A 24116-nucleotide genomic window follows, 5' to 3' on the forward strand; every position below is an offset into this window, starting at 1 on the left:
GGTGTCACAAAAATCAATGGTTGACTACCTCATGAAATCCTGGAAGACGAAAGAGCAGCTTAGCAGAATCAGCATTCGCATCCACTACCAGCTGGGCGCTAAGCTCTTATGGAGCACATATCAGGTGATTGGTATGGAGACATGGAAATTGAACAGTCCCACCAGTCTTCTTTCCAGCCGCACTCACTCCATGACCTTGATGTGATCAGCAGGTTTCAAATCTAGCATGTCTTTAGGTACTTCTACTATAAAGGATGACCCTTTAAACACATCAGCTCCATCCTATCTATAGTTGAATAAAGGCATTGCATGCCAGTGAAGAAACTAATTCTCAATTTCTTTCAACTGCTTGGGGTGCATTCTGGAGAATCCTTTTCTAAATAGAAAATAGTCCAGTTGCTCTTACTCCCCATCCTTTTGTGTTAACGTGTAATTGCCGCACAACCCCACATAGTTCATGTATGCTCTTAATAGCTAGGAATCTCGAACTTATTAATTTATTTTACAATTTTTCACATTTTAACAATGAGACGTAGAAGATATGTTTAGCATGTAACTGTGAAACATGAAATTACCGGTTGTGGTAGTGAGTGAATGTGTGGTTGTTAAAGAGAATAAGCAGATGGGGTGGGAAAATTATGGGGGAAGGAGGCAACTGAAATCTGGTTTTGCATTTTTAATAAGTGTTTAGTTTAAGTACTGCATGAACAGAATAGTATGCATGCTTTTTCGTAGGGACAGCAGTCTGGTTGCAGTCTTAGCTAAGCTGAGAGAGAGTCCATCAGCTTTTTGCTGCACTGGTAAATATTCTATTTTGTGCTTCTCCTGTTTTGAACTCGGAGGGTTCTAGTAAGGAGGATTTGGGTATGCTTGGTTTACACTGCGTCACATCTTAAGGAAATGATGCATGCCTTATCTGTTTCAAAGTATTTTTAATCATGCTTTCATTTTCACTGTTACACAAAAGGTTATGCAAAACCAGTTGTGTAGTAATCTTCTCACAATTTTTCAATGATATACATTAATTTATATGGTCAGCAATCTTCTTTCAAATCATACAGCAAACCTCTCTACATCACCTTTGAAATGAGAACAGCTATCTCCGTCTGTGACCTTGAAGTATTGTTTTGTTTCCTAGCCTGAATTGACATTCGATGTGCTGACCCTTTATAAAATGGTAACATCCAAGTTATGTCACTTTCAGTAGATTTTTAAGTATTTTCCGATATTCATGAAAAATACGTTAGTGAAGTGCTTTTAATCATTAATAAATGAAATTTGTATTAATTAACCACGTACAACAAGCCTGGGATTGACATAAATAACCCTGTTCAAACATGAGCCCCCTCCTTAAGTGTACTGAAACGCAACTTACACTGAATGTTTCCAGTAGACCAAGAATGCGGTGGTATTTACATGCTTTTATCGTGCCATATAGCTAGATATACCGGCATAAAATTCAAAACCTTAATTTCCAAATTCAGCATTTTTGAGCATTTGCACCACTGCAAATTTGACCTGAGAACGTGTCTAATAAATGTTCAAAAATTAACTTCATACATTTCACTCTACAAATCTATAAAAATAATGGCACACCGACTACTTGTCCTGTAAACTACTGATATGTGAATATCAGCCCCCATCCCACTCAAATGCACAGTACCACACATGCTTCACAGAGACAAATTCTACCTTTATTTCCTGTTGAAGCAGCATTTGGCTTCTTCGCCTGAGATGCCTTTGTCGTCTTCTGAGCTGCAGACTTTCCAGCCGTTTTTTGCCCACTCATTTTCCTAAACAATTTGTCAAAAATAAGTAAATTCGAAAGAAGATTGCTTAAATGAATGCTTACCAGCCAACGAAATAATTATGTCACAAGACCAGCAAAAGACACCTACCTTTCCTTTAATTAAACACACTCTTATGGGGACGATCTAACAAGCGGAGGGAAATTTGCCACCCTTAGATGAGCGGGGTGACAGATAGAGGTTTTACAGTTAAACATGTATTCCCAATATATTCTTCATACCATCGAGAGGTTTTTACCAACCAAGTATAGTTGAGCTTATAAACCTGCTCGACAGAGCAGTCTGCTTTCAGTCAATCCAAACTCATTAATCACTCTCCAAGTACTGGTTTCTATAAAATGCCCTTTGCACGATATAGAATACAGATGCTGACAAACCTGGTTCTGGCATTACCCAAACTCTTAACAGAAAGGAATAAACAAAAAAAAATGTTTTAAATCACAAACACAAATTGCATTTTAGGAATACCTTTTCTAAGCAGATAAATACGGACCAGGCCAATAACAAATAGTATCACAGTTTCTGTGGCATAAAAATTAACTTTAAGCGTTACGCTTTGACATTCCTGGTGAAAAATAATTTGATATGGTTTGCCAACAATACTATTTAGATGTAAATATAAAACCTGTGCAGTAGCTAAGAACACTGTGCCCTATGTTTTGAACCCAACAAGTAGAAAGATGAATAATTGCACTCTATTACGCCTTTATTCACCCTTTTAAAACTATAGCCAGTCCTAGACCTTCTGTACCTTTGGTCTAGCCCACAACTGATGCATAACTGTGTAGTATTCTTACATCTTGTTTATGTTGTACATGCTTTCTCCTCTATCAGTCCAGCTTGTAGAATGTTGCAGCTATGATTCACAAGAGAATGTTGGTACTCTGTGGGCTGAGGTCTACGGTTGACGTTGGGCTGAGCATCATGCTAGATGCTCCTGGTGGTGCTGCTGTATCATCTTATCTACTTATCCTTAAATAAATATCTAAACATCATCTACTGCGTGGGACTCAATTACTACATTATTTATGGCGACGATGGATCAACGAACCTACCACTTTTACAGATGAAGTGCAACTACTCTAAAGCAAGTAAGCAAAAGATTCCTCTCAAGCAAGAAACCTACTGAAAAAGAAAAGCGTAATTAAATAAAGAGTAACCTGACAAGCAAAAGAGAGAGGTCACGCCTGTATGCCCCACCAGTGTCAACAAAATCGGACAGCCCTAGACCAGGCATGCTGTTTTGTCATCTCAGGTCATCAACATCCAGAAAAACAACGTCAAAGCTGTCTATGTTCGTCAGAGACTCAATTTCTCAAAGAAGGTACACGGCGCAAAAACCAATGTCAAGGCTACCACTACTAATGGTCAATGTGCCTCAGTAAACAAGGTAATTGGTGACTGCCTGTGTTTTGAGAACAAGTGCGATGTTTTTTGTCACTGAATTCAATTGGATGTTGGATTTCAATCTATTTTCAAATGCCCCATCGTGATAGCGCAGAACCTATGTGTGAGTCATTTGTGCCACTGCCAGTTTGTTTTTATTCTGGAGCTTTGACTGTTATTACGGTTTAACTCACTGTGTCTCTGCAAGTTGAAGGGGTCGCTTGCACTGTGACCATAGAGAGATTTAAAGACTAATTTTATTTTTCTTTTAACCCCTTCGAGGCTAATGACGAGCTGGCCTCGTCATGGCGCTTACCTGCCGTGCGCGGATGACAAGGCCAGCTCGTCATAAAACAATGAAAATAATAAAACCCAGCGCAGGACGGGAAAACGCCTAGCAGCCATGGGGTTAAGTTGGTTGCAGAGTCACTTGCCTAGACGGTTGAGCATTGTTTAAAAATTCAAATGTGGCTCGTGCAACTTACTTTGAACGCAGTGCCGCGCTGAGCCTTTCTTCAACCTGCTGTGACGTCTTCTGGCTTCGTGCTGGTTGATGCTGTTTTAGGACGTTTAGGAGCAGGAGCGTGCCGTGAGCCACCCGGTTTGCGTCTACAGTACGTCCTGCCATATTGGTATTGGCGGATTCAAGGATTTTACTTTGAGTTTATTTTTGGTCTGCTGACAGTGCCCTCCAGCATTATGCCAACCACTGTTCACTCAATAAAGTTATTTCTCCAGCGTCTGAACATTTTTGCGGGTCTCCATCTCTTCAATGCATTGTTCGGGTATTCAACCCAAGTCACTGACGACAGTCTTTGTTTCCATCGAGCATTTAAAAAAAAAACATAGTTTGAGCAAGGTATTTTTCACTTCAGAAAAACTGACATTCTATACCAAGCTCACTTCAGCTTCAACGTTTGGGAAGTAAGTCTTTCCTTTCCTGTTATTGAACAGTGCCAAAATTCTTTGTTTCTTTTCAGGAAAACGGACATTCTACACCAGTTTCTTTTCAGCTTTAACGTGAGTTTATTTTATTGTCTGCTTGCCCTGACTTGTTTTCATTTTCGGTGGGCAGGATGTCTGCTTCCCAGCATTTTGAGATGCGTTAAAGTACCTTGAAGCATTTGAAGTGTTTCTTCTACATCTTCTATGGGCATGTTTCCTGCTGCAGTGCACTTTGTCTGCTGCCAAGTACTCTGTTCATTTTGGCATTATATTTGTTGCAGAGTACTTTCCTTCACCTTGTCAATCAACATGCATGTTTGAGAATTACAGTGCTTATTTTAAATTATTTGAGCGCCTGTCTCCCTCATTGCGGTGGCAGGCACACCATTGTCATTTTCAGAGTACAAGTTTGTGGTGTAGATGTACTAGTTTTTAACGCAAAAATGTGTTTTTTTTCGCAGGGAACTGCAGTTTATGTATTTTATGTGTACTTCTACAGTATGCTAATAGAGCTTTTAGGTGTTTTGTTAGCATAGGATTAGGGTTGTAGTCCCAAGTCCAAAACACTCATTTGTGTGTATTTAGGGGGTTTCAGTCCCACCTATGCAATTAGTATTGGGTGTTAGTCCCATATTTTCAATGTTTAGGGGGTGTTAGTCCCACCTACGTTTCTTGTATGGGTTTTAGTCCTATATACTCAGTTTTATATTGAGTTTCTTTACATGGGGAGTATGTTCATCGTCCCTCGTTTGGGGCAGGATTTGGGTTAAAGTCCCATTATCCTTTGTTTTGCACTTACCGTCCCACATTTTAGGGGCAGGATTTGGGTAAAAGTCCCATTATTCTTTGTGTTGCACTTACCGTCCCACTTTTTTTTTTAAGGGGCAGGATTTGGGTTACAGTCCCTTTATCCTCAGTCTCACTTTCACGGTCTCTTGTTTGAGAGGCAGGATTTGGGTGAGAGTCCCAATATCCTTATTTTTAGGTTTCGACCTGGCCGTAGCACTGCGAAGCAGTGCTACGCCCAAGCGAAAACTTTTGTTTACAGTATGGGGGACTTGAATCCGCCCCTTCTTCCATTGGCTAGCTCCATAAATGGAGGCTAGCCATTGGAAGACATCGTTGTCAATCAGTCTTTCCCAGTCAGAACGCGATTCGGGGGCGTTTCTGGGTCTTTTTTAAGTCCCGCCCTCTCCTCTTCCCATTGGCTGGAATTTTACCTTCCAGCCAATGGGAAGGGGAGAGCACACAAACACGCCCCCGAATCCCGAAACAACCTGTTGCAGACTTGTTTTTTGTGTGCCCGGGCCGATTTTCAATCCCAATCCGACCCTAGGGGTGATGTAGGTAAAAAAAAAAAGCGGCCAGTTGGCAACGTTATAATTCAAGCCTCGTAAATAAATAACAATATAAAGCATTTCTGTGGTGTCTCATTTTGATGTGAACAGTGTAAAAAATATAATGAAACGCAGGCATTGTCATGTCTTCAAATGCTAAGGAACAGCAGTTCCGAGCATGCGCAAACAGCAGTGCATAAATTAATGAAAAGGCTGCTCGTGTGTAACACGAACGCGCTCGGTAAAATCCGGCATCTGCTGCTTCTGTCTCTTAGCACACGATGGGCGGAGCTTATTTTCCATAGACTAGACTGCCGTAGAGCAGGGATGTTTAATCACTCGTTTCCGTCCACGGTTTCCTTTTTAACTTCAATTTTATGGGTCATTTTACTCCAGGTCAGGTACCGTGTGGGCATTTCTTTAGGGTTAACGCATTTCTTAGCAATGCATGCTTCTAGGGTCGCCATTAATCCCCGTTTGTCTAAATGATAAGGAACCCGAATCGAAATCATGTCTTTCTTCCCTAAAGCCAAGTTCATGGGAGAAGTGGAAGGCTATTTGTGAAGTAGTGTGGCTCACTGGTTAGAGGCGGCAGACCCGAGAGCAGAGGACGGCCCGGGACCAGGGTTCGATTCCCGGCGCGGCAGGTTTCTGGACCAAGGTCAGCGGACTCGATAATTCTCGCCTCGGTGCCCTCTCTGATCAGTGATCACACTCGGCAACTCTGGGCATTAGCTTGCCTCATCTTCACTAACGGCCCCACCAGACCGCCGGGGATGCCTGGTCTCACCCTGGAGATACCCATTAAGGGACCATCTCTCAGGGAAGCCAGGAAGGGTTTCGCAGCGGTCGAAGCGCCTTGGGACCCTACGGGTAAGTAGTGCGCTATATAAATGCCTATACATTTACATTTACATTTACATTTCAGAAATGTGTTTAAAAATCACGAGGTATGTACTGCTCTGGCTCTCAACTATCAGTTTAATGCCTCTGCGTACTTGTATCGAAACATATGCTGTGTTTGCAGCGTTTTCAACGCATAGCTGTCAAGGTTTCAGATTGCTATGTGTGACATTTTTATCATTTCATTGCAATTATGAGTGACATTTAAATGACTATGAGTGACACTTTCTCGCGATCAAAATCAAGCAACAGAGATGAGCAAAGATATAAATATCAGACATTACACCCATTGAAGCAACGAGACAGTCCAAGAATACTTTAAAACTGCATTAAAGCAACAGAAGTAGATGGGAATGTGCGAAGCGCTCTGCTTCTGAGCACCTCATGCCACTGACCCCCAGGAGTTCCAGCCCTCCCCGAGTTCTGGGGGGCACCGTCCGCCCTATCATGCCTTTCACACTCCTAAGAGGACACCCAGGCTGCAAGCACAGAGAGCAGGTGCAGCTTGTGCCTTTGGTGTAAATGTGAGAGGGGTTCTGCTTCTAAGCACGTCAAGGCACTGGTCCCTGGCATCTCCACCCCTTCCTGAGTTCGGAGGCGCTCCCTCTGCCCTATTATGCCTCTCACACTCCTAAGGGCACACCGAGGCGACAGACACACATATAGAACTCATGGAGAATCATGCTACATGTGTGAATGTGTGTGCTACTCTGCCTCTTAAACACACCAGTGCCAACCGGGAACTCTAGCCCTCCTTGGGTTCTGAGGCACTCTCTCTGCCTTACTGCGCCTCTCACACCCCTAAGGGACACGCAGGCTGCAGGCACAGAGCTGCCTAAATTTAAAATTAAGAGATGAGCTGACTAAATTTAAAAGATGAGCTGACTAAATTTAAAATTAAGAGATGAGCTGACTAAATTTAAAATTAAGAGTGCTGACTCGTGGACTATGCCACACACAGGCTTCCGATTTGGCAAGAAGTAGCACTACGCCACTGAGGCATACATGTCACTGACAGCCGGCAGCATTATTAAACAAATTAGGCCCCGGCGCTCCGCTCACTGACACCAAAAATAATCATATCACTGGCGTTGCCCAAGGAAAACAATTTAGTAAATGCTTGCTGTGTGACTTATGTCTCGGGATGCAGGCTCTCTCCACTCCGGGACTTCAAAAAGTACTGTAGCCTGTAGTACTGTACACTGCAGCCAGACAGATATTACTATGAGAATATAGAAAAGTAAGGGGCGCCGGTTGAGACTGGTGTAAATGTTGAGCTGAATTACGCTCATTTCCATGATCCTGAGTGATGGCTTGAGTGTGGGTCATGTGAGAATGGCGCAGTGCGAGGAAGTTTCCAAAAAGAGATCTCCAAAGACCCCCGAGCATGGCAGGAGTAGAGCCAGAGAGGGGAGGAGGGGGGGGGGGGACAACGCATCACGCTTCAGGTGCATCGTACTGCTTCAAGCATGCTGTATGTTTTGTACAGTACGTAGCTGTTTCGTTTTGTTTTATCGGAATACACCTAAGGCCTTTTATTTATCAAACAGCCTTGTAAAGCAGTGCAGTATTAGAAGAACTGCTCAGTACCTTTCTGGGAACCTTCCAACCTCAGCAACAAGCATTGATTAAGTCAATAAATTTGACTTTAATTTTCCAACATGTGCAACACCACCTAGGCCATTTGTACCGGATAGTTGCGAACTGTCTCCTTTTTGCAGGGACATTTCCGGTAAACTGGAGACTGTCCCGGGTTATATTCAGTGTTTTAAAGGTCGGCGTCGGCTCCACACTCTGTGACCCTGGGCAGATCACTCAATGTCCCGGTATGAATGTGACTGGTGCCAGCATCAAGCGCCCTCGGGTCGGGTTGGCGCTATATTACTGATGTGCCGCCTCTCTTTTATCACACCTGTAGACGAAGTGAAAGCAAAGAGGAGCCCACAGTGTTGTTTCCTGTCCTGATCCACAGTGCTTCGAAGCCCTCGGTGCCCGTCCTGGTGCAGACCAGTGAAGCGTCTGTCCAGGGGTGTCACCCCCTCTTTATTTGTTTGTTTCGCTCCCTGTGTTTCTGTTGCTTTGATGGGCGCTGCCTGTAGTCTGACTTTAAAAGCGCTTAGAAGCCCTCGCTGTATTATTGGTTGAGGAGAGGATGTGTCGTTATGGCCAGAGCTGCCGACCTTGGAACTGGGGGCCAGGTTCGAGTCCCAGCGTCCGCTCAGCACCCTGTGATTCTGCGCAGATCACTTCACCTCCCCGTGTCCGATATATGCATGTGTCCTTGTGGCTTGTGTAATGTGACCGGTGCTCGTGGAAAGGGCTTCCTGGGGTCAATTTTGCGCCCAATAAAACTGCAAACAAAACTGATTTTCCGCCTTCTCTTGCGGCAGCTCTGTTAGTGCTTAGAAGCCTCTGAAGTGACGGACTTAAGGATCTGGAAACACCCTGCTGCTCTGGGAAGATGAATGCTTTGGCTTCCCCTGCGGTGCTCTAGCGCCTCCAGCGGACGGATAGCGCCTCGATGACAGGAGAGGAGCTGATTTCCCAGAAATGGAGGATTTGATGCAGAGCGGGGGGGGGACCTCTGATGTGAACTGAACAAGTCTGAGCTCAGCCCATCCCAGAACTTTAAGGCTGAGAGAAAACCCACCAATCAGAAGGCAGAACAACAGCGCGTCATCACTCCGCAGGAAGAGCCAGGCCTTTGCGTTCTCTTTTGAACGCAAAGGCTCTTTTCTCAACACTTAGAAGCCCCCCTTAACTGTTTTTAGGTTTCGCCTTTTTTGTAGGTGGCTCTGTGTGTGGGTGGCTCTGTGTGTGGTGGCTCTGTGTGTGTGTGTGTGGGTGGCTCTCTGTGCGTGTGCGTGGCTCTCTGTGTGTGTGCGTGTGGGTGCAAATGCAATAGGTCTCGCATTTGCGAGAGATTACGCTATTGGCATTGTAAATGACAATGCCATTTATTTATCTGTTTTCAAAACCAACACATAAATAAAACATTTGTCATTTACAATGCCAATAGCTCTAACTTTTACAAAGGCGAAACTGTTGCATTGTAAATGCTTGTTTTTTTAGGTTTTGGGTTAAAGTCCCATTATCCTCATTTTCTCATTTTCACTTTCAGCGTCTCTTGTTTTTAGTGTCAGTATTTGGGTTAGAGTCCCTTGTATTTGAGGTATGATTTGGGTCTTAGTCCCATTATCTTTGTTCTTACATGGAAATGTTCCTATCTATTTGGTTTATTATACTTCTGATGGGAAGATGGGTAATTTTGACATCTTTTGTTGTTGTAATTTTATCAGTTTTCTCATGCTTTTTTTTAAATTGTTCACACTCTCGTGATGTGGTATATTACTATATATCTCTTAGAGTTGAACTATTTTGTGCATTGGTTTTTGTACCATGTCTTTCCTTCTTGCATGCCTGTCTGGCCAGTAGGTGTGTCTGTCGGTTAGTCATCGGTATTTTCAAGCTTAGTTTTCCTCTTTGTTGTTTCCTTTTGTTCGGTTCTTGTTTTTCTCTTGTTATTTATGGAAAGGAGGATGGGGTATGTTCTTCTGTGTGTTTTTCATTCTTTGGTTCTTCCTGACCAGTGAGTGAGGGGATAATGTAGTATTCTTTTCTTTCGTTCTTTCTGACCTGCGTTCTCTCCTTTCTGTTTTTGGTTCTTTCTGACCAGCGTTCTTTCCTTTTTGTTTTCATTGTGCAAGAGAGGGGATGATGTAGTATTCTTACATCTTGTTTATGTTGTACATGCTTTCTCCTCTATCAGTCCAGCTAGTAGAATGGCGCAGCTATGATTCACAAGAGAATGTTGGTACTCTGTGGGCTGAGGTCTACAGTTGACGTTGGGCTGAGCATCATGCTAGATGCTCCTGGTGGTGCTGCTGTATCATCTTATCTACTTATCCTTAACCCCTTGCGTGCGGCGGGAATTCCCCGCCCATGCTGACTCCGCCTTGCGCGGGCGGAGTCATGACGGAACGGTTCCGTCATCAGCACAGCTCACCCGTAGCTGATGACGGAACCGCTCCGTCATCAGCATGCAAGGGGTTAAATAAACATCTAAACATCATCTACTGCGTGGGACTCAATTACTACAAACTGTCAAGTCTTTTCTCTAATCTCTAGGGTTTCTAGATGTTATGATGCAGTATCTGTGTGTGTGTGTGTGTGTCTGGGTGTGTCTGTGTGTGTGTGTGTGTGTGTGTGTCTGTGTGTGTGTGTTGGGGTGTGGGGGGATAGCTAGCGTCCAAAAAACACACATGAAATGCCAATGTTCAGTCAGCATTAAAGTTTTATTTAAAAATGCCTTTGTTCAAGTCAGTATATGATCTGGTGTTGTTTTATCATAGATCTTCGTTGTCACTGAGACTTTTGACAGAGATTACAATCTCATTAATGAGGAAATGCTCATGATTTATATGGCAAAGGTGATTATGGGAAAAAATAAAGTTTTTGTTTTTAGTCTTTCGTCATGGTAATGTTCATTGAAGGCTGACAATAAACATTCTTGTCCGTGTGCGGGATCTCAGAGCATTATCGTAACAGACCGCGCTGAAAGAAGTATACTAGCTGGGGTTAATGGACAATGCCATTGCTCCTGCCCCTTATTACCTACTGTTCCTGGCACCCAATAGCCTGCCTTGCACTCATGCCAGAGGCTCACTGTGATCGCACAACACTGTGCTGCTGCTTATGTCATAATGCAAATCTAAAAGTAGTCCAGTGCTTGCACTTAACCCACTTATTGATAGCCTCCTCTTACATCTGTAGTGTGAATATGATTAGTGACTATTCAGTATGAAACATGAACGTAGGAGAAAGACATACACACTCATATCCGTCAGCTGGGAACCATCAAAGGCATGGGCGATGCAGATTTGCACATATTTTGAACAATTGTGAGCGGGGTGCATCAATTCCTGGCCTAGACTAAATACTTTCACAAAGTCACAGTGAAGGGAGAACAAGGAGGGCCTGACTTTGGTTAACAGCCTGCTGATTGGCTGGAGGCCTTTCTCGAGTGCCTGATCTTATGTTTTAAGGACACAAGGTACATTAATTAGTAGGGGCCACTGTCCTCCTGCTGGGACATGGTGTGTAATAGTTGCAGAAAGGCTTTGGGATGCTAGGAGAAACTACAATTAAGGGAGAAAGGCTGGAAATGTGTTTAGACTACTCACTAGTGTGATACAGTGCACAGACACTTAATAGTTAAGCATTTGCGTTCTGCAGCGCAAACAATTATATGGTGCTATATATTTTAGCAGCTTAAGTACATAGCAGCACAAAACGGATTTAATTTAAATGATGCCGATTTACTGGCAGAACGTTTTAGTTATTTGTTAGGTCGGAGATAGGCAGCGCTTGCACGGTCTCTTCGAAACGTGCTGTATATACTTTGTGTGCTTACAGCCTGCCCATTCCTTTCCATTTGTTTCTTCGAGATTCCTTTAAAAAGCATTGGTTGGTCCCTCTCATGGAGCACCGCCCCATTACTTGTAGCCTTACGATAGTCCCATTTAAAAAATGTTTGAGACTACTTTTTTCTTTAACAGAGCTTTTCACCCGCGCTCGTGTTTTCACTCGCTCCCCTGTCAGCATGAATGAATGCAAAGCCACCGTTGTCTTAGTGCTGGCTGTGAAGGTTCAAAGCCATACCAGCTGCTCTCTCTCGCTCCCTTTAGCACAGCGCAGTCCCAGCCTTCTTTACTAAGGAAGGCAGGCAGGCAGGCAGGCAGGCAGGCAGGCAGTACAAAACAGCTCCCGTTCACTCGGCGCTCCAGCCTCGCGCAGCCCCACCTACCCCCTGCTAAAAGTATGTGCAGCCTGCTGCCGGAGGACATGAAAGACTACATCTCACTAGTGGGAATGGGAATGTCCACCGTAGTCGCCACAGTTAGGTCAGGCACGCCACAAGGTATCACTATCACATAAACCAAGTGTCATCTGATGCATACAATTCTTAAAACCTGGTTACTTTATAGGCACGTCTAAACAAAGAGGTTGTCATCTTTTATAACATGGCAACTAAAAAAAAGGCAAGAAACAGATGAAATCCGTATCCTCTTTTTAAAAAATCTCAGATGTAATCTCACCCATTGTCTCTGATGGTGGCTTGCCTGCTATCTTGGAAGAGCACTTGTAACACGCTGTTCGACTAGGGTAAAACACCGTCACTCCGCATTTTTACTCCGCACACCATTACTCCTCATACCATGATAACGGAGGTACCGTTACTCCGCAAAAATTTACAGCGCATGCCATTATATATTATATGCTTTTACCACGCATGCTTTTACAACGAAATTCGTTGTAAAAGCATGATTGGTAAAAGCATATGTTTTTTATATCTAAGTGTATGGTAAGTATATGGTTTTAGTTTGGGGGTGTTGGAGTATATGTTTTTGGGGTTCAGGGGTATTTTAAGGGTGGGTTTGGGTTATAGGGTGCAGGGGTATTTAAGGGTTAAGGGATAGGTATGGGTTTTGGGGTACAGGGGTATTTTTAGGGTTATGGGGTATGTTTGGGTTTTGGGGTACAGGGGTATTTTTAGGGTTCAAGGGTAGGTTTGAGTTTTGGGGTACAGGGGTATTTTTAGGGTTCAGGGGTATGTTTGGGTTTTGGGGTACAGGGGTATTTTTAGGGTTTAGGGGTAGGTTTGGGTTTTGGGGTACAGGGGTATTTTTAGGGTTCAGGGGTAGGTTTGGGTTTTGGGGTAGGGTACAGGGGTATTTTTAGGGTTCAGGGGTAGGTTTGGGTTTTGGGGTACAGGGGTATTTTTAGGGTTCAGGGGTAGGTTTGGGTTTTAGAGTACAGGGTATATTTATAGGCTTAAGATGGGTTAGTGTTTAAGGGTGTTGGGGTATTTTAAGAAGTAAGGGTGTGTTTGGATTTTGGGGTGCTGGGGTATTTTAAGGGAGTAGGGCGGTATTAGTTATATATATATATATATATATATATATATATATATATATTTTTTTTTTTTAATTATGTTAAAACAAATATAAATGTAAAATATTTATTTACTTATATACATATGCTTTATTTGGTTTATTTTTTATATATTTATATGTGTAAATATATATATATATATATATAGATATATAGATATATATATATATATATATATATCTATATATAAACACATAGTTATGGCTATTCCCCAAGCCTCTTGTTCGGCGGGCACACGGCAGGGGTAGCCACCCCCGTAAACTAACACGATTTAACCAGCAGGTTCCCTCCTCCACTCCCGGGAAGAAACCACACAGGAGCCGTGGCCACGATTCAAAAGTGCAGTTTAATGAGAATCACAAGGAGCTACGCGTTTCGGAGTGAAACACAAAAGGCCCGTGAGGAAGGAGTGTTTTAACGCGTAGGTCCTTGTGATTCGCAATAGATATATCTATATATATATATATATATATATATATATATATATATATATAGATATAGATATATATTACCTACTGGCGGTCGCCAGTAGGTTGTTATAGTTAGGATTTTCAATAAAAAGTCTCAACATTCTATTGTGAATAACTTTGGCGCCGGTTGAGGAATCTGCCTGAAAATTTCCTCACATTTGCCTCGTGGCGCCCCGGTCCTTCCCTGAAAGTTTGGGGGGGATTTGTCAAGCAGGGGCCGAGATAAAAGGGGGGTCCCAAAACGTGTTTTCCCCATGTTAATTTCTATAGGGCGGTCAACCTCACTTTTAGCCTGAACGGCTGAATGGTTTCTAACAAACTTGGCAAAATTGTAGGGACTGGTAGCCCGATGTGCCTTTGCTATGTCTCAAGATATGTGCTCTAGTGGATTTTGAGTAATTTAGGTTCAAAAAAATTATATATATCTATAAGCGCTCCACTGTACGCGTACCAGGGCGCTAACCAGGGCGCTACGCAAGTTCGCGCGCGGAAAGCTGATTGGCTCTCGGGTGTCTGTCAATATTCCAAACAGTCCGGAGCAGCCGCCATCTTGTGTCTCAGTAGGATCGAGACACAAGAGGTGGCAAAAACAAAGGGGGAAATGACCATAAGGGGGCAGAGTAGACCCCCCTTGACCCCCTAGGTTTGATGTGGGGGCTATAAAAGGGCCCCGCGGGTAAAAAAAAAAAAATCTTTTTTTTTGATTTGCGCGGGGTGAGCGCCCGGTACGCGCACCGGGGAGCGTACCATAAAAAGAATGGTAGAGTTTTTAAAAAATTTAGCCTTTTTTTAAAAATTGGTGGTAGTTCTAAAAAGAACAGTTTTTTTTCTTCTTTTTGTTGTTTTATATTTTTTTAATGTTTTTTGAACATTTTGTACTTTTTTTGGCTTTTATGAACTATTGTATATTTTTTTGTTATTTTTATGGGGAGAAACAAAAAACTGAATTGAAAATGGCTCAACTGGAGCAAAAAAAAAATGGGTTTTTTGGGGCAATTGTGGTTGTCCCCAGCAAGGAGGATGTGCTTTATGCTCTTCTCACCATAGGAGATGGTCTTACCACAAAAAATACATGTGATCCTGAATTCCCCAAACCGTGGTTGTATGCAAGAGATCGTCTCCCTTGTCTCTGGTCCCGATGGAGTGGGTTGCTTTCTTTTGGAGGTGGTGGTTGAAGATTGGGGAGGGTTACTGGCCAGTTCTCTCACCTCTGCGGCAGCATAGTTGTTCGGATGCTTGCGCTGCATGTGTCTAATCATGGTATTATTACCAAATGACTATTTTTTGTTAGGGTTCCCCCTTGAACGTTCCATGCCACAGATTTGGCAAGTCACCTTGGGCGCATTGACTTTCTTCTTGCCCTCTGGGATAGAAAAAAACTCCCATACAATGTGCTGCCTTGGCTTGTATGGGGTATTGTCTTCTGGCAGCCACCTTCTCCCCTCCTCCTCCTCCTCCTCCCCCTCCTCCTCCTCCTCTTCTTGACCACCAATGTAATGTTGTGGTGGTCCTCTTGGTGGTGGTGGTGGTGGTGGTGCAGATGCTCCAGCTGCTGCTGCTACAGTAGCCATTTTAAAGTACAAAATATTTTTGTTAGATCTCCAAACAGGTCTTCCTCAGTCAAAGGACAAAGTCAGAATAAGGAAAAAAGGTGGGGTCTTTCATCATTTAGAAACCAAAACTGTTCTGCAACAATAAAAAGTGTTATTTTTAGGTCACATGACCAGACGCGCTTATGCGACGCGCCCCCGGGAGCGCGCCACGGGGCGCGTCGCGTAAGCACGTCAGATGATTACGTTGCGCGATCGTATTCGTTCGAGTATTTCCGGGTGCGCTTACGCCGTGCGTATCACGCGGACGCGGCTATGCGATAAGTCATGATGTTTTCGTTTGCGGCAATAGCACGAACGGGACACTCACCGGTGCGCGACCCGGGGAGCTCTGAAAAAATGCGCTTTCCAGTGCGCGCACCGGGAGCGCACCAGGGCAAAATTTTTTTTAAAAAAAGAATACAAAAAAATAGTATTATATAAATATACAATATAGGATTCATTATAAAAAATATTACATTTCATAGGTTTGAGGCCCTATATATAGTTAGGAATTAGCATTTAAAAAAACCTATTAAATTCAATGAAAAAACCATAGGTTTCACACCAGTTATAGTTAGCTGGAAATTTTACTGACATAAAACCATAGAAATTCCAACGTTATAGTTAGTTGGACTCACTATAACAAGAGCGCCCGCAATGCATTGCTGATGACGTCACATATTACATCACTCATGACATCGTCAGTGACATCACTCATGACATCACTGATGACACCATCCTTGTGACAGAGTGACAGACCTACTTTTATTGTAATGTTATCCTTGAAATTGATATTCAAAAATAGAAACTAACATTTTCAAAAAAATGGAGATACCCATGCCAGTTACAACAACCAATTCAGTAATTCCACCATCTATATACACACCCACTCATTTACCAACAGTTCTATATAGTCACTCATACATATACTCACTCATCATATGTAGTGATACATCTATACATCCTGTTATATACCGACAGTCATCCAAAAGTTACTCACACATGCAAATAAATTATTGAACATCCATTTATTTGCATATAAAACTATACACACACTACCTCTTTACTTCTAAGGAAACTCACACATACTTACTCTCTTAAACAATCATTTATATAAACATATACTTATTTAAACAGGAACTCTTACAATCTCATTAAACATACTAGTTTTAAAGAAAGACACACATTCACTGGCTGGTGTCATCAGTGATGTCATGAGTGATGTCACTGACGATGTCATGAGTGATGTAATATGTGACGTCATCAGCAGTGCATTGCAGGCGCGCTTGTTATAGTGAGTCCAACTAACTATAACGTTGGAATTTTTATGGTTTTATGTCAGTAAAATTTCCAGCTAACTATAACTGGTGTGAAACCTATGGTTTTTTCATTGAATTTAATTGGTTTTTTAAATGCTAATCCTTAACTATAACTGGTGTGAAACCTATGGTTTTTTCAGTGAATATATATATATATATATATATATATATATATATATATATATATATATATATATATATATATATATATATATATATATATATATATATATATATATATATATATATATATAGTGTAAATAAATTTTCTAACTTTTCCCCACATATAACTTCACCACACATGCCTTTGCGTTGTAAAGGCATGCGTTGTAGAGTTATATGCGGGGTTAAATTTTGCGGAGTGATTGTACTACGGAGTAATGGCTCTGCGTTGTAAATAATGCGGAGTCATTATATGCAGGATTTTGGAATGCGGAATGGGATCATATATTCTCCACTAGTGTTTACGCTGTGGTTATTGCACTCTCTGTGTGCCATCCACAGTATTAAGATTTCACAGCAATGTGTCATGAGTGTTTTTTTAGACCATTTGCCTGACTCACTTTGAAAATACTAAAACAAATTATCCCTTGATTCATTCAATCAACAAGAACCCCCAATCAATAGTGAAATTCTTAATTCTTATAAAACGCAAACTAAAAAAATATCTCACTCAAAGTCCCTGAAACACAAACAATGATTCTAATATAACATGCAGTGCAAATAAATCAATTTATTTCTTTTGTACATGTAAATATGATTAAAACACAAATATTATAAAAAAAACACCTATAATAAAACACAATGCATCATTTCAGCATAATTAAAAACAATCCAATTCATCAGATCAGGACAGAACATAACATCTTATGACACTTATCACAGAGAACCCTAAAAAATAGGGAGGACGAACAATGATAGACAGTATGCTTTGTCTTTTAGCTCCACAATTCCCTGGGAATAATTTTAGCAAGATTTGCCTTGATACATATACTCTGTTTTGTATCTACAGGTCCAACTTGTCCTCAGGATAATGTATAGAAATGCGTCGACGTCTTTCGATGGGTATCTGGTTATTTCATCTTTATCAAGACAGTCATTATGTTCATTTTTCATTGTGGTATATTTGATTGTTATACCCTGAATGAAAGGGAGTTGATATTTGCACTTATTCTTGTACTTCTTTTGCAGACTCAAAGAATGGTTTATTAATTGGGCCGCCTTCTTAAACGGACTTGAATAATGTCCGTTTCCCAACTGCCGTATATTCTTGAATGGTTCAATCCGGAACCCCAGATTTCTAGTTTTGTGTCCAAGTTATGAGGTCCAAGTTAGAGGGGCTTTTAGTACATACACCACCTCACTTGCTGATGCGCTTACGTCGCGATCTTATTAACTCTGGGATTCCCTGGTTCATTCCTTTGAAAGGACTACAGTGAGTTTCCATGAAGGTGTAGGCCTTCTGTCTGGAGGGAAGACCTTAATGCCTTCTGCAAAATGCTTACTCATGGGGATATGGAAAAAGATAACAGAGAGATACTTCTTGAGTAACATGCAAATGTAATTACAATTTTCTTAACGGCTGAAAAATATAAACATGACTTGACAAACTCAAGAACAAAGTGAACTGCTTCTTCTAGGCATTCAATCAGCTTGCTATTTTTGCTGTAGGCACCAGTGAAGGAACCTTTTTCTTTTGAGATTGTAGGAAAATCAGGACACTCCACTTCTGCAGGTATGTCCATGCCATCCGGTAACACATTTGGAAGCCCACACTGCATGTATTTAGTGGATGGGCTGGAGAGACGGTCCACTAGGCCACCTCTTTTGTAGCATATCAGACATGTGAAGTTGGCCCATAAACCAACATTGATGCAGTCATTCTGGAGCGGTTACAATCATTCCGGCTTTGCATTATAAACAGTTTGATAAGAACAGATGGGATCTTCTCATGAGAGGTGTTATGTTTACACATTCCTAATCCCAAAGGTTTCAATGCCTCTGCCTCAGAATTCATGTGATTTAGCTCATCATCCAAAAAGACTGCTGAAATGAAATGTGCCAGAATATGATGAGTTGAGTAACTTCTGCTGTGCATCAGGCTGCAGGTCTCTGAGGCAAAGCCAGGATGATATATCAGAGACAATCCATAGAAATTGCTATACATTTTTGGATCAGAACTGTTACCTGAAGCTACTATTTTGCAGCCTGACATCCTTCATTTCAGTACTTTTTCAAAATCTTTTTCTTGTCACTGGAAATTTCCTCAATGTCTCATATGGAGTTTATCACACCAGCCTTGCAAAGCAGCACTCACAAACTGCATTGATGTGGTGGAGGAATAACCATATTTCCCACAGAATCAAACTTCTTGCCTTCCTTTTCAGGGGGAACAGAAGATTAAAACAATTTAAAGTCAGAGTCCAGCTGACTATCTTGTGCTGATGGTCATGGGACTCCCAAGATCTTGGGAGAATGTGGCCGCTACTCCAACATCATAACCAAGTAGGGACAAGCCAAAATGCGCGTCAGCTTGTGACTGGATAATTTTGAAAGATGAAAACCTGATATTCAGATGCCTCGTTGGTGAAGATGCACAAGAGAATATCAGTCAGTCAGGTTTTATGATTTATCAATGAATAGGTCTCCAGAACAAAACCTGCTAAAACAAAATAGATAAACAGAGACACCACACAGTGAGGTGAGAGTGGAGCAATCTGTCTCTCACTCTGCCATGCTTCCATCACAATTTGAATTTTGGATAAGCTTTAAGAAACATGTATGCAGAAAAATTTCCGCATACCTAATTTGTTAAAGAACCACCATCATATTGTTTCAATGACCTTACGTCCAAACATTTATGAACACCTGGGCATCCCGCACCTAGTGGCAACTAACTATGTGAAGGTGTGCTATATATGTATCCATTCATATACTTTGCTTCACTGTGAGGCATACAAATATTTTATTAGGGATATATGGCCCAAGAAATGTGCCCAAAGTTGAAAAGAACAAAGACTAATGCTTCATGCATGTGTAGGAATCTAATAGCAGCCTGACCGCAGAATTACACATTCATAAGTAAAGATTAGTATGCAGTTATGGCCCTTCTAGTGGATTTTGAGGCACTAAATGGTAGTGGGAAAACTGGTGTATTGACTGATGTAGAACAGACTTAAATCTGCCGTTATCTTTCTCCAAAAAGCACAGGTTAATGGATATCCGGGGCCTCAGATTAGGGGCCTGTTGGTATGCTTGCAATGAGTAAATGTGTGAATCCGAACGTGAGAGAAAGAGTGTGTCCTACAGATTCTGCAGCATGGACTCAGTTGTTACGGTTGAGAATTCCATAGTAAATAATCTTGATGACTTGACTTTTTTTTTTTTTACATATCTTAACAAAACTTGGCAGACACTTGAAGTGCCTTATTTTCAAATTTCATGCAAATCAATCAAGAAAGGACAACATTATTTATTCAATTTAAGCTTTATTTCGATTAAGTCAATCATAAAAGCCAATTACCATAAAATACACTGGCCAATGTTACCAAATAGTTATATGAAAACATTTTTTGTTTGTCATCAACAATTCCTGTATATAGATTTCCAATTCATGATTTGATAACACTGTACAAATTTATAATAAGCGGGAAAATATAAAAATCGATAAAAAGATTGGCGGTTAAAATCAATAAAAATATATATTTATATGTATATATATATAAAAATCAACTATTCCTTTTAGTCATTACACAAACTTCATAATATATCAAAAATGACTTCCCTGGATTTGGTCATACTAAATCACTAACAGGGGATAGGTCGTCCATGGCATTCGCTCTGACCCCAGTGGTCAGATATTTAACAAGCTTTGCACAAATTCTCCAAGACCAACTTAAGGATTTTGCAATAGCTATGACAAATAACTCATTTATGTTGTTCATGAGAATGTGCAGGGCTATAGCACTCGACCGTGTGCCCATTTGGAAACAGATTTGTTTTAGCCATATTTTACGAGGAATTTTATTATATTGGGCAGACAAAATATGTAGTATCGTTTCATCCTGATCTTTACAGTACAAACATTTACATTTACACGTGGTTGACTATTTTCGGGTGTAAAAGTTAACTGGAAGACTGCCTACCCTAAACTGGAAATATAATCTATCGCTGGGTATAGCTATAAAATCCCCCAAATTTTCAAATTTGGGAGCAATCTTGGGCTCCAAAAATATACCAGTCAAAGAATTAGTCTTAGTAGAATATATGTGCTCTGCCTTTACCATCGACCAGTATGCCTCCTTGAATTCTTTTTTGGATGGGAACTGGTTACCAAGTAACCCATGCCCATATCCGCCAACATGATTTTAACCTTCTGGAGCCAGACAACCTTACAGGATTTATCAGCCTTCACTACGTCCTTCACTGCCATTGCGTAAAGGATAAGCTGCAGGGTTGACCATCGTCGACGCCAAAATGCTATGGGTCTAAATCGTACTTCCTCCACCAACAGATGACAGCCAAATCAGATAGCAAAGGAGTTAATGGAGTGCTTAGTGGTAACCCAGTTGAAGCTCTCACAACTTTGTTCTGGGCTAATATCAGGGGAGCAAGATTGTTGAAACCTCAGAGCTCCGCACCATACATTATGGAGGACCTGACCTTGGTGTTGTAAATCTTGATTGCCGGGCCTATAGGCTTGGTATGCAAGAGAGGATATTCTTTTAATAAAATCCCTGCTAGTTGGCTATGTTTGAGGGCCATAAGGTCTATATGATGTTTCCAGTTTAGTTTGCTACTCATGGTAACCCCTAAGTATGTGAACAAATCTGTCTGTTCTAATAACTTCCCATTCATGGCTATTCTCTCTTTTTTGCATGCTGCTTATGCAGGACCATACATTTTGTCTGGTCTACATTGATCACCAACTTGTGATCGTGGCAAAATACCTCAAAGTGCCTGAGTGCCCTATCCAATCCTACTTGCGTCTTTGATACAATCAGAGTATCATCCGCAAACATAAGTAGCTGTATTTTGGTTCCAGCAAGGGAAGGAGCGTCCGTCAGGTATGTTCGAAAATAATTTACTACCCCGTTAATAAATAGGGAAAATAAAGTTGGGGCTAGGACACACCCTTGGTGCACCCCTTTGGTGACTGGAAACCGTGGGGTAACTTCTCCCTGGGTACCCCATCGGACTTGTGCGAAGTTATCTTTGTGCAGTCTAACAACCATAGATAAAAGTTCCGCTGGCATCCCAAGGTGCTGCAATACTTCCCATAGCTTTGTGTGCAGGACCATATCAAAAGCGGATTTAAGGTCAACAAAGGCTGCATAGTTGGTACCTCTTGCTATTACAACGCCACCCCAGTAAATTAATCAAAACCGGAAAATTTGGTCGACGGTGCTCATGTTCGTGCGAAAGCCTGCCTGAAGGGGAGACAGTATATCTTTGGTTTCAATCCAATCCTGTATTCTGCTCAACACTAGCCTTGCAATAATCTTTTGTATGGCATCAATAAGACTAATCGGTCTGTACTTGCTAGGACAGGATCAGTCCCCTTTTTTATAAATTGGGAGGATTTCAGCACCTCGCCAAGATTTTGGAATGGGGCACCATTTGCAATAGCATTTGATAGCCAAAGAATATATTGTACCCAGTTCTCTTGATCATGAACAAACAGATCTGCGGGGATACGATCCTGTCCTTGTACTCTCCCCCTGGGTACTGCCTTCAAGGCTTTCTCCACCTCGTCTTGAACAAATAGTAGAGGCTGGTCAGCCTTTGGAATTAAAAAATCAATAGTACCAGATATGTAAACAAATGCCATTTAATTGACAGTATTATGCATACTCATGAAAAAAACATATCTGATACATTAATATCAATTCATTATCCGTATTTTGTATTGTAATCATACAAAGGTTTCTACATTCAACTGAAAAATGTTCAAAGAGCACATGATCATATTACATGTTATAACCTCCAGCATTGCACTCATGAAAAAACAAAATATGTGTAAACAATTCATAGTCGTCCAAAGTCCCAATGCATTTCGGGTTCAAACTGAACCCTTCATCAGGGGATTTGCAATTTGAAGATATGGTATAAACAATCTTGAAGTAACGGCGTCCTGAAGTGAAGTCTCTACGGGATCTAAAAAACAGCAACATACAAAATTGTATCCGACTCTTATATTAGTTACACAATGCACAAAAGATTAAGAATTGGCTGGGGAGTGCCGCTTAAGAAAAGCCTACACTAGTGCGGAGGTTAAAGATATGAAGAGATTTAAACTAGAACACCATTCAAAACATGCCCATGCGTGTGTCAAATGAACATGCTGGTCCCTGCCCTTTACCGGTGTGCCAAAAACGCGAAAAGAAACAGAAGAAGAATAACCTAGGTCCCATACCATCAAAAGGTCAGAAGAAAGAAAGGAAAAAATATATATATTATCCCACGTGTAAATCACCCGGTGCACTGATACACAAAAATACATTACATTCCACTCACTGAGGAAAAGGCGCTTAAAGCGCAGAATGCAAAGGTTCTTCTCTCTTTGAATGAAACTCTCACAATGTGTACCCGAAATCCCTATAAAATAAAGAGCAAATAATGTCTGGAACGCTCGAGTGACGAAGACACTGTAAATAAACTGTCATGCACACTCAAGACAACGCTTACCGGCAACAACGCTGTATGAGCTAATGCTCCAAAAGCCCAAGAAACGGGGAGCCTGTAAATACATGAGTGTAACAAGTCTTAATTACACTGCGGCCACCTTTCAATCGTGTGAAAAAAGAAAAGTTTTGTGAACGTACTCACTTAGGCAAAACGCCGCCTCACTAACTTCGATGTTCAACGCGAGTCTGCCCATCAGATCACGTGGTGCGGAACTCGCCGAAGTTTAAGCAAAGAAACTAAAAATGAAAAACAGACTGCAACCCAACTATTAAGGAGGTTCATGAAAGAAAAAAGACCCGTGTAGGTCTGTCGATTTAGTTATCGCCGTCACCCAAAATTAACAAGGTAGGGAAGGCTCCACTCGGCATGCAACTCTCCTCATAAAACATCACCATACTAAATAAGAAGAATGTGCATATGTGCTATCAAGTAGGTACAAAGAACGAGTAAATACTCAAATATAAACAATGGAAAAGTAAATCAACCAGGTGTTTGAGGACTTTGTGAATACACTAATGCTCTATTAAATGTGTAAAAAAGAAGAATGTGAAGGAAATTCCAGTGTGCTCCCGTACAATCTATATCATGAAAATATACCTTCATAGAAAACATAAAAGTTCATAATGGTCATTTAAACCCCCTGGAATAACAGTTCCTAAAGTCTTTATCCAGTATGTTTCCCTCCTAGCTAGGAGAGTATGAATGTTCAACCCAG

At 41.4% G+C, this 24116-nt stretch overlaps 1 protein-coding gene across 3 annotated transcripts in view; it reads right to left on the reverse strand.

Annotated features, from left to right (window-relative positions):
• Positions 1-24116, reverse strand: part of IQANK1 (IQ motif and ankyrin repeat containing 1) — a 572485-nt gene that overhangs the window by 470069 nt on the left and 78300 nt on the right. For all 3 annotated transcript variants that reach the window (XM_086966345.1, XM_086966344.1, XM_086966343.1), the window contains one exon: positions 1693-1793. In XM_086966345.1, coding sequence (XP_086822471.1) covers positions 1693-1716 — 24 coding nt within the window. In that variant the 5' untranslated portion in view covers positions 1717-1793. The remainder of the gene's footprint in view (positions 1-1692; positions 1794-24116) is intronic.

This window comes from Lissotriton vulgaris, chromosome 4_1 (assembly GCF_964263255.1).
Source record: "Lissotriton vulgaris chromosome 4_1, aLisVul1.2, whole genome shotgun sequence".
Taxonomy (NCBI): domain Eukaryota; kingdom Metazoa; phylum Chordata; class Amphibia; order Caudata; family Salamandridae; genus Lissotriton; species Lissotriton vulgaris.